We start from the raw sequence: 18,895 nt of genomic DNA on the forward strand, positions 1-18,895 counted from the left end.
ATAAAGAAAACACTGTCCAATTAAGTGAGATAGGAAAATGCAGTATTTTAATTGGCAAAATGAAAGAACTTATTTGCAAAGACTGAATCCAAAGAACAGATTATATAGGACAAGTGACATAAAACTGTCAAAGGCACACCACATCAATACTACATATCTCAAACATTCTCAGACAGAATCAAAATTATTAGGTATTTTAAGTTTATCTTTTAAAGAAATGAAGCAAAAATATCTATAATTGATAACAAATCCACTGTATTTAACATTTCCAATACCTATTCCATATACATTATTTAGAGGTTTGTGTATGACAGAGAATAACTTCCATCTCCTTAGGAAATACGTTTTGTAAAACTGACACATTACACAAGATGCACAGAATTCCAGCATTATCACGTCTTTCATTGCCAAAAATACGAGAGCAATATATCTTACCAGGATGATGAAAATTATGATGGACTGTGAAAAAATTTAAAGATTTATACAGTATAAGCTAAAAGATGCATATTCAAAATTATACAATCTTAATACACGTTTTATAATGAAACTGAGTGTTTCTTTTTTTATATACTAGTACTGAAAAGATTATGTAACTGAAAAATAAACATTCTGGCATAAAAAATTACAAACTGCGTCTCTCTTGTATAATTTTATGCTCGACCATGCCGAAATGTAGTAATTATACCCCTGGTAGCAGTCCTTTAATGCATGTCATTAAAGTACACCTACTCATTAAAGTACAGGTGTTTTCAGCCAATGACAACTCAGCTTACAGATGTTCAGCCAATGACAAGTCAGCTTTGTACCGTTATAAAACCGGAAGTATCGATTATTCTCGGATATGCAATCGAAAGAGAATTAGTGAAAAGTCATGGAGGCTGGAAATCCAATACTGTCGCAGAAGGTTATGTTCTGTTACCATAATAATTAGCGCTAATTGTAAATAATATTCAAATAAATTCAATTTGTCATTTCGTTTTTCAATCTCGAATTCAATAATCAAGGTTATACCAAGTTTAACGGGATTACACCAAGGTCAATGACATTACTGTTCCTCGGAAAAAATCAATACTTTCACATCTGCGCACATCTCACAATTCACGACCTAGAACAAGGTCACTTCCGATCTTGTCAGATATAAATAAAATGTATCTGAATAATTTCAAGTTAGAAATATGGTCGAGCATAAAAAATCGTATGAAACTCGCCTATAATGGTAATTAAGATGCTCGAATGAAAATTATGAAACGAGCGCAAGCGAGTTTCATAAACATCCATACTCGCTTCTTAATTACTATCATTATAGGCTCGTTGCATAATGTACTATTATGTGGTTCTGCACAATTGAAGAAACCCTCACAATTCTGGAACTGAGAAAGGATAGTTAATTTCAAACAACACAAAATCAGTCCAATTCTATAAATAAAACTGAGCTCAAAATATGTGAGGTATGATTGGAAAGTTTTAAAACTGGGCTTGTAATTTCAAAATAGCAGTATTTATAGGCTATTGTGATGAATCTCCTTCAAAGTAATCCCCTTCTGACTGAACACACCGACTTCAATGGTGTTTCCACTTTTGGAAGCATTCTTGGAAATTTTCTTTCTTAAGGGTATTAAGAACCTTCTACATATTTGCCTGGATGTCTTCAGTTGAGTCAAATCAGTTCCCTTTCAATAAAAATTTCTATTTAGGAAACAAGTAGAAGCCGGCAGAGGGTATATCAGGGGAATAGGGAGATTGAGGAAGCACAGAAATTTCGAATTTGGCCAAAAATTCCCTGACTGAGAACGCACAATGAGCTGGTGCGTTGTTGTGGTGCAGGATCTAATTCTTGTCTCGCCAGAGTACAGACCTTTTCTTCCGCACATTTTCGCGTGAATGCTCAAGGACACTTTTATAGTATTCCTGGTTGATTGTCTGCCCCCTAGGGGCATATACGTGATACTCATAGAATAAAAAAAAAACCAGCAACTTTGTCTTCACATTCAACCGACTTTGTCACGCTTTTCTCAGTTGCGGCGAATCTGAACTCTTCCATTGTGATGAACAGGGAAAGGAAGTTCATTCCCTAAAAACGTGAAGAATATGTATGCATTTATGCCGTAAAAATAGATAAATATGCTACAAAATATGCATTATCAATCTGAGATTATTTTAACAGAATAATAAGGTATAGGTAACTTACGTTCAGTCTATGGATTTTGAAGTGCTTGCCTCATTGCTGAATGCTCCATTTATGCTGTTATAGTTCACAACTAAGCAGTGACGTACCGGTATGTTTTCTATTGTCATTCTTCGCCTGTTGTCTCTCAGCATAGCTTTGTAGCACGAAAAACTTCACAAGAAGTAAGAGGGTCTTGCACAAAAGCTGTGAGCTGTTCTATAGAAAATTTTGTTGGTTTTTGGGGTGTTTTTCCTTCGAGAATATCTTGTATTTCTTTAAGTTGATAATAGCCAGGGTTTTTGGAAAGAATATTTGCTGTTTTCTCGTTCACTTTATCTCCTAAATTTCCTGGAACTGACGTTAAACTGGATATTGTTCTATCGAAATCTGCTAAAGACTGCAGTAAAGGAATACCAATTGCTAACTTGAGAGGCTCCCTATGAGGGCGTCATCGTTACGTTCAAAATTCATAAAAATAAATTAGTCGTGTTTACGAGGTTACACACTTTTAAAAATGAGGGAAAGACAAATAAACATACATCATATGCAGTTTCCCTGCATAAATGTTAAAATATGATGGTTTTATAAATAAAGGCAAAATATGCACTCTTATGCACAACAGAAATAATATCATTGTATTCAGAAATTTGTGATTCATGTAGATCAGGCCTGCACAAGGTTTGCAGTCTCCGAGCTGGCTCACAGCTCATGAGCAGAAGCAGATATTGACTGCGCTCTGTATAAGGGTGGACTGGAAAAAGGGGTGATCTCATACAAAATGTACACAAAAGAAAATACTATTACGAGTGTTTATGAAATGAATTCCCGTTCAGTGTTTGCAAAACTATCTTGGACTATTATTAATTAATAAAGAAATATTTATTTTACAGAAATAATAGAAATTCTATAGCTACTTAAATGTACAATATCATTTTGTTATATTTTTATTTATCAGTATATTAAAATGGGGTTTTATGCTGTTGGCAGCTGAAAGGAACAGTAGCCTACTGATCATAATGAAACATCAGTTAAAGATGTTCCATGCCTGCCTTTATTAAAGTTGGTTATAGAAAACAGTTGCTCACAAATATAAATGTTGAGACAAACATAGCAATCATTTTCACAGCCAGCTTTTGTAGTCGTGGATATTATTGCTAATGTTGAGTCTTGTAAAACTCAACCAGGCTAGTAGTATTGTTCAAACGATCTTTAGCCCTTAGGTCACATTGATTTTTTTATTTTACTGGGTTATTTTACGATGCTGTATCAACATCTAGGTTATTTAGCATCTGAATGAAATGAAGGTGATAATGCAGATGAAATGAGTCCGGGGTCCAGCACCGAAAGTTACCCAGCATTTGTTCGTATTGGGTTGAGGGAAAACCCCAGAAAAAACCTCAACCAGGTAACTTGTCCCGACCGGGATTCGAACCCGGGCCACCTGGTTTCGCAGCCAGACACGCTGACCGTTACTCCACAAGTGTGGATGGGTCACATTGAAGATCAATAAGTTTGAGCTGTAAATCGTTAAATGTTATGTTCCATCTTTTAGATTCCTCTATACTGTACTGTAGCAGTAGGTAAGCAACATGAAACAGTTACTGAGAATAGGCCAACACACTGCACTCTACTAGATAACCGAGTGGTCGTTTCCCTCTCCTCTACCTATAGCAAGTCTATGTCATTCTGACGTATCTTCCTCTCCGTTTTGGCGAGCGGTAAACATGGCTCTCCCACTCCGAAGGAGCGCTGTTTGTGCAGGTATGATGTAGATAATCTTTCAGCATATTCACACAACGATAGAAAACACATATGCAAATGCATGAACTTTCTTTCCCTGGTGATGATTGTGCCTTTGTTTTTGGGTTATACCCATAAACTCATAATTCATCGCCTGTAACTACCACATTTTCGCCCTGATTAATCAGTTCTTGGAACACTTGAAGATGATATTATTTCTGCTTGTCTGACAACAATGTCGGAATGAATTTTGCGGACACTTGATGCATGTTCAAATCTTCAGTTAAAATCAACTGAATTGTGTAGAAAGTTAAGTTCAGTTCATCAGCCATTTTGCTAATTGTAAGTCGATGGTCAGAGCACACAAAACTTCCACAATGTTTTTGTTGGTTTTTGAAGTGGAAGGGCTGCCGGACTGGAAGTCATCTTCTACTGATTCTCGGCCATTTTTGAATCTTGAACCAAATAAAAACATTTGAGCAGCTCAGAAATTTATACCCGAAGGATTTTTTATGAGTTCATAAGTCTCTGATGCTTTTTTCCAGGTCACAAAAAAATTGACACAAACTCGCTGTTTCGTTTCTTCATCCATTTGCGAAATTGATAAATCTGCAGAGAACTGAAAACACTTCTTCACTCACCAGCCTGCCACTCTCTACTGAACAAAGTTATCACGGTGATCTTTTCAGGACATTTCGAGGACAAAACAAGCTTTCTCTTTCACACCCACGGACAAACCCACCCCCTCCCTCCTATTGAGCAGTGGCGGCTCTTGTCTTAAAACTTTCCAATCACACCTAGTAAAATAAACATACAGAACAAAACTGTTGATGCAAATTAAGTTTGTCATCCAAACAGCAAGATATCTACTATTAAGTCAGTGCTTAAATTATACCTTACACAGCCCTTCAATAATGCATCTGTGCATCACTACGTTTAATAAGGTTAATGACGATAATGACCCACCAAACAATTACGAATATAAAATGACAACACTGTAAAAAACAAAAGCTTAGTCCTCAATGAGTTTCTAAATACTGAGCTAGAGACTTTTCTTGTAATAACCCACAGAACCCAAGTCAGTAATATACATTTTACCAACAAATTTTACAAAATTTATTTTCAACAGTGTGATAGCCAACACTAGTGTTTCACTTCAAAACCCATCTCTTTCTACCATAGTTGGCACAATTATGCCACAAACATTGTAACAACAACACAACTTTGAATCTTCTGTAGAAACATGTTTGCTGCTATGGTAAGAAGTTAATGATTTGTAAAAATACTTAATGTTGAGGCTTCTTGTGAATTTAACTCTTATATCCTTTATAAGTAAACACACAATAATCTTCATTTCTCACGTCAGCTAACTCCTCCCTTTTTTAAACCTTTGCCTTGCTTGAGCTTTTGTATATGATCGATGTGTCTTTTCCTCCTTCACATTATCACTTAATTCAACAGGTTCATCGTCCTTTTTTTCTTCTGAAACAAAAGAATAAGCACATATTGTATTTATTAATTTATCTTTAATGATAGTAAGTACCATTGATACTATGGAATAGACAACATTACAATATCGATCTTATAAGAAGGCAAAGTAGAAGTTTATAATTAAACAAACTGATCCATCTAGCCAGCCATACTTATAAAATACTTATGCGACATTACAACACACTTTTGTGCAAAATTCCAGAATCTAATAGCAATTAAAAGTGGTGTCCTATCCCAGTTTAATGTCATTTCTACTAATGGTACACTCATTCAATCCATTTTTAATCCTAATGACCGCATTAAATACCTTGGTATTAATTTTAATGATGAAATCATTTTTGATAAATGTGCAGTTTTTACCACATTCAGTAAAAATATTTCTAAACTGTCTCTCCCCTTTATTAAAACCTGATCAGAAGATAACGATTATGAATCAATATCTCTGGCCCACTCTTACTTATCCCTTACAGTGTGCTCCACTCTACCAAATCAAAACCAAATTTCTTAATGATTTAGATAAAGTTACCAGAGGAGCATGCAAAGAGCTTATTGGTATTCCTCATGACTGCCCTGACGGAATGCTTTACTCCCCTAAAAAATATCGTGGTCTTTCTTTAATGAAAGCATTTTGGGAAGCTTATGTACAACATATAAATATCTGTAATACTCTTCTTCGTGTTGATGACTGCCATCTCCACAATGTTAGGGACCTTGTAAGCGAAAAAGTTTCTGCTCTGTCAAAATTGAATATCACAGCTATTGATGCTATCAACTGGTCAGGTCGTAAAATTCGTAAACACTTAAGAAGTGACGCACTCCAAACTTGGACCAACAATACCTTAAGTGGTAAAGGGGTTATTGTTTATAGTGATCTCCCCACGGGCTAACTCACGGTTAAGCAATCGAAAGGGCCTATCTTCCTCAGAATGGACCAATGCTTTAAAAATGTCGAGCAATATTTCGCTGGTTTGCACAATACTGGGCAGAACTCTAAGCACAACCCGCTGCCGTCATCCAGACTGTAGCGAGCTTGAAACACTTGGACACGTGCTTGGACAATGCCCTAAAGGTGAGCTGCTGATCAATGCTAGACATCATCATGTACGACATGCTTTGGCAACATCGTTAAAAACTTTAAATTGGGAGATTCATGAGGAGGTACATTGTGTGTCATCAGATGGTTCTTTTAGACGGGCAGACATTATTGCTATTAACGGATGATTAAAACGGGCTCTTGTTCTTGACCCTACTATCCGTTTCGAAAGAAACCTAAATCAGGCCACCGAAGTTGATATTGAGAAGAAATCTATATATGAACCTTATCTGCCTTATCTTTCTTAAAAGTATAACGTCCCTCTTAAACAATGGTCTGTCATTGGTTTGCTGTTTGGCAGTAGAGGTTCTATTACAAAATTCACATGGAATTATCTTAAGGAATTTCACATTCCTTTTGATTATGTAATGTCTGTCCTTATAAATATTATCAAGGATTCCCTTCAAATATTACATCATCATCTCTATTTCAATTAATCCACTTATATTTGCCTTCAACAATTAACTTTCTTTTTTTTTTCTTTAATGTATCACATCACATTATATTGTACATGTTTATTGTATTCAGGACCCTTGTGGTCACTCAAATTCTTTGAGCTGATGTCTATAATTTAGAAAATATATATTAGCTCTAACCTGGAAATAAATCCACAGGCGGTTCGAGCAATGACTCTCTCTGGCATTTAACATAGTAACGGAATCCTCGAGCAATTCCATACCCAATCATAGCTACAGCTATGGTAAGAAGTGCCATAAGAATCGGATGCTATAACAAAAAGTAATACATATTTTATTTCACTTTATAACTTTTACTTTATTCATAATCTATTTTACCATCTTTTAGTCCCTTCATTCTAATTTTTAAAATAATGTAATACCGTAAAGAGGGGTGACTTCGAATGGCGAGGTGACTTTGAACAGTAATTTAGCGCCTTTCTAAATTAAATGCTGTGCCCAATTGCGATAAAAATGTTTAAGTTGTCAATGAACTAGTTCAGTTCTTTCGCAATAGGGTACAGCATTTAATTTAGAAAGGCGCTAAATTACTGTTCAAAGTCACCTCGGCGTTCAAAGTCACCCCACTTTACGGTACATATGAATCGGTCAGGGCTGAAAGGCATTAAGTCAGTTTTTGCAACTTTTCAGGAGAAGGAAAAAAAGATTATATCGTGAAGGAAACAGAATAAATTTACTGAATGTTTATGTTAAGCTGTAGAATAATTCCCTAGCCTATGTGTTCCACAACAGAAATACAAATTCAATGCCTCATACAGATTTAAAAAAAGAAAAATTGACTTAATGCTTTTTAGCTTCGTGGTTGCTACTTACACTTCATAAATGCTTTACATATTTAATTATTACATGGTATTTTAGTTATACAGTACTTATTTGTAACATAAATACCACCTACATTCAATGAAAAGATTGTTATAAATTACAACTTCTCTCTTGATATACAAGATAAGTAGAGTACAGTAGGGTAAACATATAAAGCCACTTATGGCAGCTGAACTTACTTTGGGGCAGAAGAAGATATCAAATGATAGACGACATTATGAACCATATGAGGAGATAAAGAGGAAGGTAGAAAATAGGAAAGACTGGAGAATGCTGGGTTTGCAGTGAGAGACCTGCCCTTGGGCAGAACACTATGAATGAATGAATGAATGAATGAATGAACGAATGAATGAATGACTGACTAGTTCCGATAAGCCAGATACTAAACTTATGTAAATAATATTTCTGTCTGTGGCTTATCTAGTTCAAAGTATTTTATTTTAAAATTAAATACTTTGAAATATTATATATATGCATATACTGTACATGTATTGTCGGACCATCGGATCTGTGCCCCTTCAGCGCTGTCATCGTTCTTGGAAAAGTTAACGCCTGTACTCACTTCATTCCACCCACTTTCCTCCCACCACGTTAAACAGCAGGCCACGAACCTTGCCGAATAGGGATGTTGCCAAACTTCCGTCAAACGGTGTCATAAATAACTGGTTCTCCATGCTACAATATTATTTCTTTCAATCAAAATACTTCTTGTATTTCTACATTTTTTAAACCTAAATCCCATGTCTCGGATCATTTTCCGTAGTTTTTCACTCCAACCTTGGAAATTATTGCTTCTCTTGCAAGCTTCAGTAATTTCTTCAATGTTGAAACTTCTTTCTGAACGGTATAAAATTCTTGTATCTTTCTTCTTAAAATATATCGGTTCATATCATCTACAATAATTAAAAGTTCCCTTGGTCTGTTCTTCTCTGGTGATTCTAGCTTTTCATCTCCTGCACAGACTCCCTCTCTCCTGATTTTCTTTATTAGGAGTTCTGACCTGTCTATATAAATTACATAAAATGTTGTATTATTAGTATTAATTAAGTAAGTAATTTTAATACATAATCAACTGAAATAAAATAAGCCTCACCTGTGATATCAGTTGTTCTTTTCGTTGCCTGATTTATAGGAAACATATTGACCTGTTTGTTTCTCTTCATTGCAAAATGCTATTACGTACTTGCTTAATAATATTTCTTTCGCCACTCCGTGCTACAGTATTCATGTTGAGTTGACAACGCTGGACTGCAAGTGCAAATATTGTAAACTGTCCCGCAAGAAGGCCAAAATTGTGAGTAGTGGGGGACAGAATGGGAGAGAGATAGAAGAGAGAGAGATAGGAATGCAGGGAAAGAAATGAATTACCGAGGCTGAGAAGGAATTAGGGTTCAGTTCGCATATCTTATGGGGGCACAGATCCGATGGTCCAACTATATATACATTTTTTGCAACTTCTCACATATGAAGATTTTGTGCACTTACCACTAATGTTGGTTTATGAGTAAGTATATGATCTGCTATAACAATAATGACGCCCATGATAATACCAACACCAGCTCCAAGCCATGGTATTTGATCATCAGCTGGAACAATAAATATTCATGAAGATCTCTGATACATTAATTATGGATAACACGAATATTTTAATGTCATATTGCAAAATAATAATGAAATAAACACTGAAAGAAAGGAAAATGGAGAACATTCAAGTGCCTGGGCATTAGTTACTATAACTACATTGAAAGAGAATAATTGCTACTCACTTATTTGATAAAGAAGGAAGTAAAAATCTCTTTGAAGTTTATATTTCTCTTTCCTTTACCTCCAAATGCAGATTTTTAGATTAACTATAATAGCAAACGGTCGATAGCCATTTTGCACCATTGGTAGTAATCACCAAACATAATTTGAAATCGTTTACTTCGAAAATAACAATAAAAAAGACGTTAATGATCACAGTTGTTTTAATTGCAGGCTAAATTTCGTCACTCATGTAATAATAATTTATGCTGTTTGTGAACAATTTAACAAAGCAGTAGAGAACTAAATTGGTCAAATTCAGTTTTTTAGGTATTGTCCTCTTGAACTCAGGAGAAAATTAAACACAGAATAAATATGGGAAATGCGTGTTATTATTCGGTTGAGAAGATTTTATCATCCAGTCTTCTGTCAAAAATTCTGAAAGAATTTATGAAATAGTTATATTACTGGTTATTCTTTATGGTTGTGAAACTTGGACTCTCACTTTCAGAGAGGTACATAGGTTAAGGGTGTTTGAGAATAAGGTGCTTAGGAAAATATTTGGGACTATATCTGGTAAGGTTTATCTTGTCTCAGTAGCAATAAAACCAAGTCCCTTCAAATCAGGGTGGAGATAATAAGAGGGTTGTAAACTTTCAGGATTCCTTTCAAAATCTTGTTATTGTACAGGCTACAGGAACTCAGTTTCTTGAAAGACAAGCTCAGTGACGGAACTACACAGTATGAAGAGAGATATTTTGTTATTTTATTTTGCGCTACAGAATGCATCAACTAGTCGCTTCCGCCACTGGATGGATGGCATCGCTCCACTTCCCCATTGCCATAACAACACAGACGAAGTAAGATATATCTCCTTTCCCTCTCTTTTCACAGTGAGACAAGATACATCACACAGCCTTTAAGAGGAATGAAGTTACAGGAGAATGGAGAAAGTTACACAACACAGAACTGCAAGTATTGTATTCTTCACCTGACATAATTAGGAACATTAAATTCAGACTTTTGAGGTGGGCAGGGCATGTAGCACGTATGAGCGAATCCAGAAATGCATATAGAGTGTTAGTTGGGAGGCTGGAGGGAAAAGGACATTTGGGGAGGCCGAGATGTAGATGGGAAAATAATATTAAAATGGATTTGAGAGAGGTGGGATATGATGGTAGAGACTGAATTAATCTTGCTCAATGGCGGGCTTATGTGAGGGTGGCAATGAACCTCCGGGTTCCTTAAAAGCCAGTAAGTAAGTCCTCTTGAACTACAACCAGAGTAATCGAACAGATGTAATTTGCATAGTATTGCTTGGAATAGCTTCTGAGAAGAAATAATTTGAGTGGGTCTTCTCTGCTTTTTATGTAGTTTATTACCGTGAAGAAAGGCGATGAAACTTAGTCGTGTATTTGCAGTTAGATGAAGATCCTATAATGTCCATTAATGTTTCCATGCTGTGATTGGGTAATTTACAAGAGAAACTCATTAATATTTTGCGTAGTTACAAACTATATTATAGATATATTCTCATACATGACGCCTCGCTGTCCTCATTGAATAATCAAGACTATATGTAGTTAGAGTCGACTGCAATTCAGAAAGCGGTTGTCTGCTAGCGTTTGCGTCGAGAGAGACAGATAGAGAAAGCAAGGCAGCGTACAACATTGCCACATTCGACTTCACGAGCACATGAAATAAAAATAGCGCAGGAGAGAATTTAAATTATCAAAAGACAATAATGACCTTAGCCCTTGATTACTGTAAGCATGACACCAAACAAACCCTCTTTTCTTCACTAACAATATTCTTTGCATGGTTCTCAATCCCACACCACATACTTCTGCAGTCGTTTCTTGCATGTTGGCAACGTTGCTGCCAGCATCAAGATGGCCGGCAGCGTTCTGCTCGTTAACGTTTTTAAAATAATTATACACCTTAAACACTATTTTCCACGCCTGCTTGTGTAATACTTGTCTTTTTACAGTCTCTTCTTCCATTTATTTACCTTACATACACACAGTAAATGTTAGTTTTACTTATTCAATGTATTGAAACACTCGCACGTGAACAAACGAACTTGGGAAGCGCTTGTTATAGACGGATTCCGATTGGTTCTACTGTACAAGCTTGTAACAAAACATACCAGAAATGCTACGGCGCATATAGAAGCTAACCGCCTTCCAAAATGCCTTCAAGTCTAACATGTAGATATTTATAATAGGTACAGTCGAAACCGGTTATAACGACTCCAAAGGGAAAGCCAGTTTACGGTCGTTATAGCCAATAGTTGCACAAACTGGGTTTTCGGTTTTTTTTTTGGGCTAAAAATTTCCTATCTATAAATTTTAGGCTGCACACTTACATAGGTAATGAAAAGTCACACATAATAAATGGCGATTAGAAAATAGAGAAACAAATGTCAGCATCGTGAAGGAATTAGGTGTATCACACTCAATGATTTCTACAATTTAGAAGGGCAGAGAGAAAATACAGTCTCTTTTCGAACACAGATGATATATTGAACGCAGATGAAACCGGCTTATTTTACAATATGACCCCAGATAACGACACTGAAATTTAAAGGTGAACAGACGAGTATACTTCGCACGAAAACATGACGACCTTCCCTCATACCCTTCACCAGTTAACTGCAGGCACGCGCAAGGGATAAACCCTTAGCTGAGTTGCCAATTCTTGAAGTCATTGTGATTTGCGAACGTTTTTCAAACTGTGTTCCGTGAAACCGCGATTTTCAGAAAGACTATATTATCTTTGTAAATATACCTTAATTTATAATTACTAAAACAAAATTGGTATAAAAATGAACAAACTTATTTTAAAAACACTTTATATTTATATTTTCACTAACATGTTTTGCCTAAATAAACAAAAAAATGTAGACTTCTATAATAAGTGTTAAATTCTCATGTTATTGAAGTTCCAGAATTTTGTACTTAATTAAGAATGTTGCGCTGGTAAAATTTTCTGAAACTGTGATCATTGAATAGTTATAGAATGTATAGTACAAAAGAGTAAAGTTAGATTTTATCTACTTCGCCTTGGGTGATAATTTCTACGAACGCATAAAATCTGTTTACTCTAGTGTGCTATACAATATTTTATTCATTACTGGTATGTAAATTTAATTTTAAATTGTAGGGCTTTTCTTTGTAATGTGTTGGCGAAGAAGTCCATATACATTCATTTTACTATTGCTAATATGTTGGTTGTCATGTAGAGAGGGATTTAAAAACATTTAATTCACTGCTGTAAGTTAGAAAACTTTTAAGCACTGCTGTGAATAATGTTATTATTTAGGTTGCTAAGGACGGTGTTGCTGTTGGCGATATCTCTTTCGCGTACTGTTCACATACTGTTCGGCGAAGTAAATCACGTATAAAATCGTCTATCTTACCGAATTCTGTTTTAATTTATTTTCTCTTTACTTGGTGAACCGTAATTCTTAATTTCTATGCCCATATATCCAACTCCGCCGGTTGCGTCCGATGTTAAGTGATTAAGATTTATACTTATTAAACTGCCTGAACTTTCGATTACTTTATGGATAGAATTTCTAACGTTAGACACAATTTTAACACTTTGTTTTCTTAGCTACGCTCCTCTGCAAATAAGATACTCTGTTTTCTTCGACGGTGTTATTTGTTGTTCTTGTCGTGATGGTCCTGGATCTTCAGGTGTATCAGGAGGCCTGGCTGCGGATCATCTCCAACACTCATTAATCATGGCCGGAATAAATTAGACATATTGAAGCGCACAACGGTATAAAACAACACGTCGACAAAGACACTGAGAACGGGTGAAACCCAACAGGTAGAGGCAATGACTACTAGATTTGGCAATGCTGAAATCTATTGTATTTCTGCCACGCGGCTAGGGGTTGAGTAGAGGATGGGGGTTTATGAGGGATTACCAATTCCAAGAAGAGAGGCCGTCATGTTTCCGAGCCAAGTATAGCTATCTAAGAAATGGCCTGCTTTGTGTGAAGGTTATAAGCCGTAATTTTCTTAAGGTTCAAGATCAGTGACAGGTTAGATTTGGTTTGGTTTGTTCAGCTTTTGGTATGCCTTATATATACGCTTTTTGGTAGTTAGATGGAAAGATAGAAAGTGATTCGTTATCTCGTCCAATGCAAAATGATAGTGGTACCACTGGGTTTTGTCATTAAAATCATTATTGTCTGAGAAATTATATGTCAGGTATACAAGAAACGAAGGTATTTCGGATGGATTTATAGCCAATTTCTGACATTTTCCCAGTGATGCTTGCTTTGACTGTTTAACAGACAAACTGATTTGAAATCTACAATCTAACTGAAAACAAATAAGTATTACATTGTTGTCAGTAATCCCCAAATATGTAACAAACAAAATTCAACATTGGACGTTATATCCTATAAATTTCTCCGAAAATGTGATAAAAATATGTCGTTTTATATGATAAGTTATAATAAGCGATGTCGTACTAAGCAATTTTTAAATACAGCATTTATATAGGATTTAGACAGGTCTGTTAGATTTCGTCATTATATTCAATTCAATTCAATTTATTTGGCCATTAGACATACAGTTTTAGGCTTCGTCAGAATACAATGAAAAACATATAGGCCTTAAATACATAAAAAAAAAACACTAATAAAAGGAACAGTAAAATTTAAATAATACAATGAAAACATGAAATAATTTGAAACTTTTAAATTAAAGGGAACTAACTAAATTGCAATTAAACTTATTTATTAAAATACAATTTCATACAAATTTGTGTTGAAAAACTCAGCAACAGAATAAAAAGGATTATTTAATAACCAATTGTAAAATCTAGTTTTGAAGCTATTGATTGGTAATTTATAATATTGACTTGGGAGCTTATTATATAACTTCATCCCCATAATTAAAAAGTTTGTGTTGCTCTTGTGTAATTAATTTGTTCACTAATGAGTAATTGTCGATATTTTGTCGAGTATAAAGTACTAGATCATATATATACAAATTTATGATTGTTAAAATCCGTGATTATTTGAAAAGTGGCTGACAATGTTCCAGATAGTTTGATTTACATAAAATTCTAATGGCTTTCTTTTGTAAAATCAAGACGCTTCCAATTTTGGTTCCATTTCCCCAGAAAATTAGGGCATATCGGATTATCGACTGAAAGAAAGAAAAGTAGGCACATCTTAAATAATTTTGAGAAACGCAAGTCGTTAATTTCTTTAACAAATAGCTCTTGATAGCTTTGTGCATATGTATTCGATGTGCTTGTCCCATGTTAAACTGGAGTCTATAAAAAATCCTAGAAATTTTGTGTAGTTGAGTCTATTGTCCTTATTTATTAGATAATTTAGGCTCAAAGTTATGTTGATAGTTTTTATTTTGACTAAGCAAGAAACCATTAGATTCAAACCATAAAGCCATCTGTGAGAGAGTGTCATTGTTGAGAGCCACTATGTTGTTAAAAGCGATGTCGCTATAAATGGTTTCGACTGTATATTATAGATTTTCTCTTAGTGAAACAACAGATAATAAAAGTAGCCTACTGCTCACTTTGTTACATTAATAAGAGGAATGGATAATGAACTAAATTCATTTGTTCATTCATACTTTTCTGCTCCAGGCCAGGTCTTTCACTGCAAACCCAACATTCTCCAATCTATTCTATTTTCTGCTTTCCTCTTAGTCTCCCCGTAGGAACTAGGCCTATGTATCAATCTTGTCTATCATCTGATATCTTCTTCTGCCCCGAATTTTTTCCCATTCACCATTCCTTCTAGTGCAGGCGTTCTCAACCTGGTGCTCTTTCAATAACATTTGGTGCTCTCATTATGCGATTAAAAAAGTGCACGCGAGCACGAACACTCCTGAGGTCCATTTTTCAATTCAAACTTTGTTGCATGAGCAAGAACAAATAGTGTTTCTATCCATCCATTATAATATCTTAGAGACCTGATAGGCTTTCCTGTATATTACGGTGTGTAACTCTTTTAATCAGAAAAATCAATATTATTCAAGAGAATATAGGTTCTTAATACTGGAACCAATACAGTTTCAAAATTTGGATGTTCCTAGATCAATAACATTATTATAAAAAAAACCTCCACCAAGGCGAACACTGTGAAGATTTTAAATCTTTTGTAATTGCTTCTCTTTTGCTCACTATTAAGCGTGAATATTTATTTCAATTCTAACAATTAAATAAAAAATAAAAAAGTTACCTTTTCTATCTTTCTGTCGCTCCTGAGATGTTTTCACTATTGCTTCCAATATACTTGGATCATTAGGCTGTAATTTTAAAGCCAAACCATATGATATCAGGGCATCTGAGAAATGGAAGGTAGAAAATTCTACCTCAGCTTTCCGAAAGTAACCCTGCAACAAAAATTACCTCATTGTCAATAATAGGCTACCACAAATGTAATATCGGTATTTCAATGCAAGTAAAGCATTAAATAAGTAAGTTTACCACCTTAGCCCAATCAGGCTTAAGCCTTATTGTTTCTTTGGCGTCTTCCATCGCAAAGTAAAACTGTTGCATCTTCAGAAATGCTAATGATCTATTGCTGTACAACGAATAGTTGCGAGGATCCAGTTTAATTGCATGTGTGTAATGGAATATGGACTCAGCATATTTCTTATTCCGTACACACTCATTGCCTTTCTCTTTCAATTCCTGAACCTGTAACACATGTCGATTGAATCATATGTTCAGTTCTTAGATGATTAACCCTTAAATTGACAATGTATCCTATAGAATACAACAGGTTAATAGGCTTCACCTATATACTTATACCTGCTATAATTTTAATAGAATAAAAAAAAATTGGTAGGAAAATTAAAATTTCACAATACTATAATATTTTAACTTACAACATGTAAAAATATGGACATAACGATAGTTGTTTTCTTTACGGTCCGACAAGGTTTAATAAACTAGTGTGAGAAATGAAGCTTTTACAAGTCTTCTTTTTTTTAATCGAAAAACCTTTACTGCTCATTATGAAAAAAATTAACAGTTCTATGATACTGTCACAGCCATCTCAAATTAGTTGTATATGGTTGTGAGGCAGATACTGTCTATAACATCCCTACCTCCGAAGTAAATACATATGAAATCTGTAGGCCTATTTTGTTTGTTTTCTATGAGACTGAAACCTACAACATACTACGTGATATGAAATTAAATCAAAATCATCTAAAATATTTCCAATGTTGTCAGCTACCGATCTCAAAGTAGGCTTATTAAAAAGGTAAGAGGTTATGTAACATGAGAATATATTATTTTATACTTACCTCTTCACCTAAATCCATTATTAGGCCTAATGCAATACATTCAGTATCAAATGTTATATTGCAAATATAAATTAAGGTACAGAGATTATCAATAGATGTATGTAAATGCTTCGAAACATACACTAGCCTAAGTAATCAACATTACTCAAAATTAATACACTTCACGCATACAAGCACGGCCGACTGGACGACCGTCTCTACTGAGATTATCAATACGCAATGTTGCCAATTGTCGTTAATGAAATTACTCATATATAAACCTGAAATTACCCGAGTTTGCTTCAAAATACCCACTCTTAAGAAAATTATGATACATGAAACTTAAAATAATCACAAATATTAAATAATTGAACACTAAATTACATATTACGTTAAAATTTAAAAACTATTAAATTACCTAACCAAAATTCTTCGGTATGCTGAATCTATAGGCGCTGGCTGGAGTGAAGAATTGCGACCAAAGAAACTGGGGATTCCCTGGCAAGGACTGCGCCGCCTCCCCCCCCCCCCCCCCAACATAATTCTCTATTGCAGTATTTTCCAATTTGGGGTCCGTGGCATTATTTGCGTCTCATAATTTATAAGCCACTCAATTTTGCAAAGAATCACTGCAAAATTTTTCCTCTGGATAACCAATGCACTTCTAGATACAAAAGTGATGAAGTACGCTAATTCTTGAGTGATACCTTTGCTAACGTATACACTATGATCTAGGGTGATACTAAATGTTCATGTGAACAACTGAATAACTTCTCTTGGTTGTCTATGGCAGCCTACTTAGCAGATATTTTTGCATACTTCAACATATTCAATATGAGTTTTCAAGGTAGTGGTACTATGAATATTTTTGACAGAGAAAGGATTGAGGCAGCAATTATAAAAAAATACGCCTGTGGGCAAGCCAAACTGAAGGTGGTAGTCTCAGCACCTTCCCAACATTGAAGTATTTTCTGAAGTTCACTGATGAATTGAGTTGAACATGTCATTGTTGAGCATCTGAATGATTTAGTGACTAGCTTCAGAGATTACTTCCCTCCATCGGATTCTGAAAACTCATGAATAAGAAATCCTTTCGGGTATGATATGGTACAATTAAAAACTTCGTCTGAGGAGGAGCAAGATGAACTTGTTAGTTTTATTTGTAATGGCTCATTTAAAATATTTTTAAAGAATGTACACTTGATCAGTTTTGGGTGAAGGTACTTTCTGAATATAATAAAATAAGTGAAAAGGCATTGAAACACTTAGTTTCATTTTGTAGCATACATCTTTGTGAACAAACAATTTCAATACTTTGTTTCCTGAAAAACAAACATAGAAATTGCCTCGATGTTGAACCTGACTTGAGGCTAAAAGTAGCAAATATTGAACCAGACGTGGAAAGAATTGTCCGAAACAAAAAGAGATGTGATTTTTCCCATGACATTTAGATTCAGGTATATACTGCATGTTCAATTTAATTGTTAGTAATATTGCTACCTATCTCTCAACTACTACTTCTATGCAGATACTAAAATTTAAGTGTGGGATCTGTAGCTTGCCTTAAAAATAAAAAGGGGGTCCATAACTCTAAAGTATTTGGGAACCACTGCTATATTTTATACTGTACAGAATAGATCTAGAAATAAATAATAATATATTCATATATAATGAAAGATAAAATAAATAAATAGGAAAGATGAGAATGATGGGTTTGCAGTGAAAGACCTGCCTTTGGGCAGAACACTATGAATGAAAATAAATCACTAATTTAAATTGAGAAATTCTATAAATATTAAATTATCCGATAAAATCTCGAAATTACGCAATACATACCATATAGTAACATTAATTTTATAATGTTACTTCCACTGAAGTTTGCATTGACAGTGTTGTCAGGTAATTACCTGATTTTCGGGTAAAATTGTGATAGGAGGGTATTTTAGTTAGGTTTGGGATAGGACATCAAAATTTAACTTACGATGTAGATAAGAAAAGGCGGAAAAGGTCGAAATTCGTCTTCGAAATCTTTGTTTGAAGTAATCTGAACATCCTGAATTCTGTTTAATTATATAGG

At 34.7% G+C, this 18,895-nt stretch overlaps 1 protein-coding gene across 1 annotated transcript; it reads right to left on the minus strand.

Annotated features, from left to right (window-relative positions):
- Positions 1 to 233: 233 nt before the first annotated feature.
- On the minus strand, positions 234 to 17,031 carry LOC138709456 (stress-induced-phosphoprotein 1-like). The gene is made up of 6 exons (XM_069840230.1): positions 16,840 to 17,031; positions 16,016 to 16,225; positions 15,765 to 15,918; positions 9,275 to 9,375; positions 7,088 to 7,217; positions 234 to 5,389 (listed from the first exon to the last, which is right to left on the minus strand). Exons 1-6 carry the CDS (start codon positions 16,855 to 16,857, stop codon positions 5,274 to 5,276), a joined length of 729 nt encoding a protein of 242 aa, XP_069696331.1. The 5' UTR covers positions 16,858 to 17,031; the 3' UTR covers positions 234 to 5,273.
- Between the last annotated feature and the right edge of the window lie 1,864 nt (positions 17,032 to 18,895).

This window comes from Periplaneta americana, chromosome 11, assembly GCF_040183065.1.
Source record: "Periplaneta americana isolate PAMFEO1 chromosome 11, P.americana_PAMFEO1_priV1, whole genome shotgun sequence".
NCBI classification, from domain to species: domain Eukaryota; kingdom Metazoa; phylum Arthropoda; class Insecta; order Blattodea; family Blattidae; genus Periplaneta; species Periplaneta americana.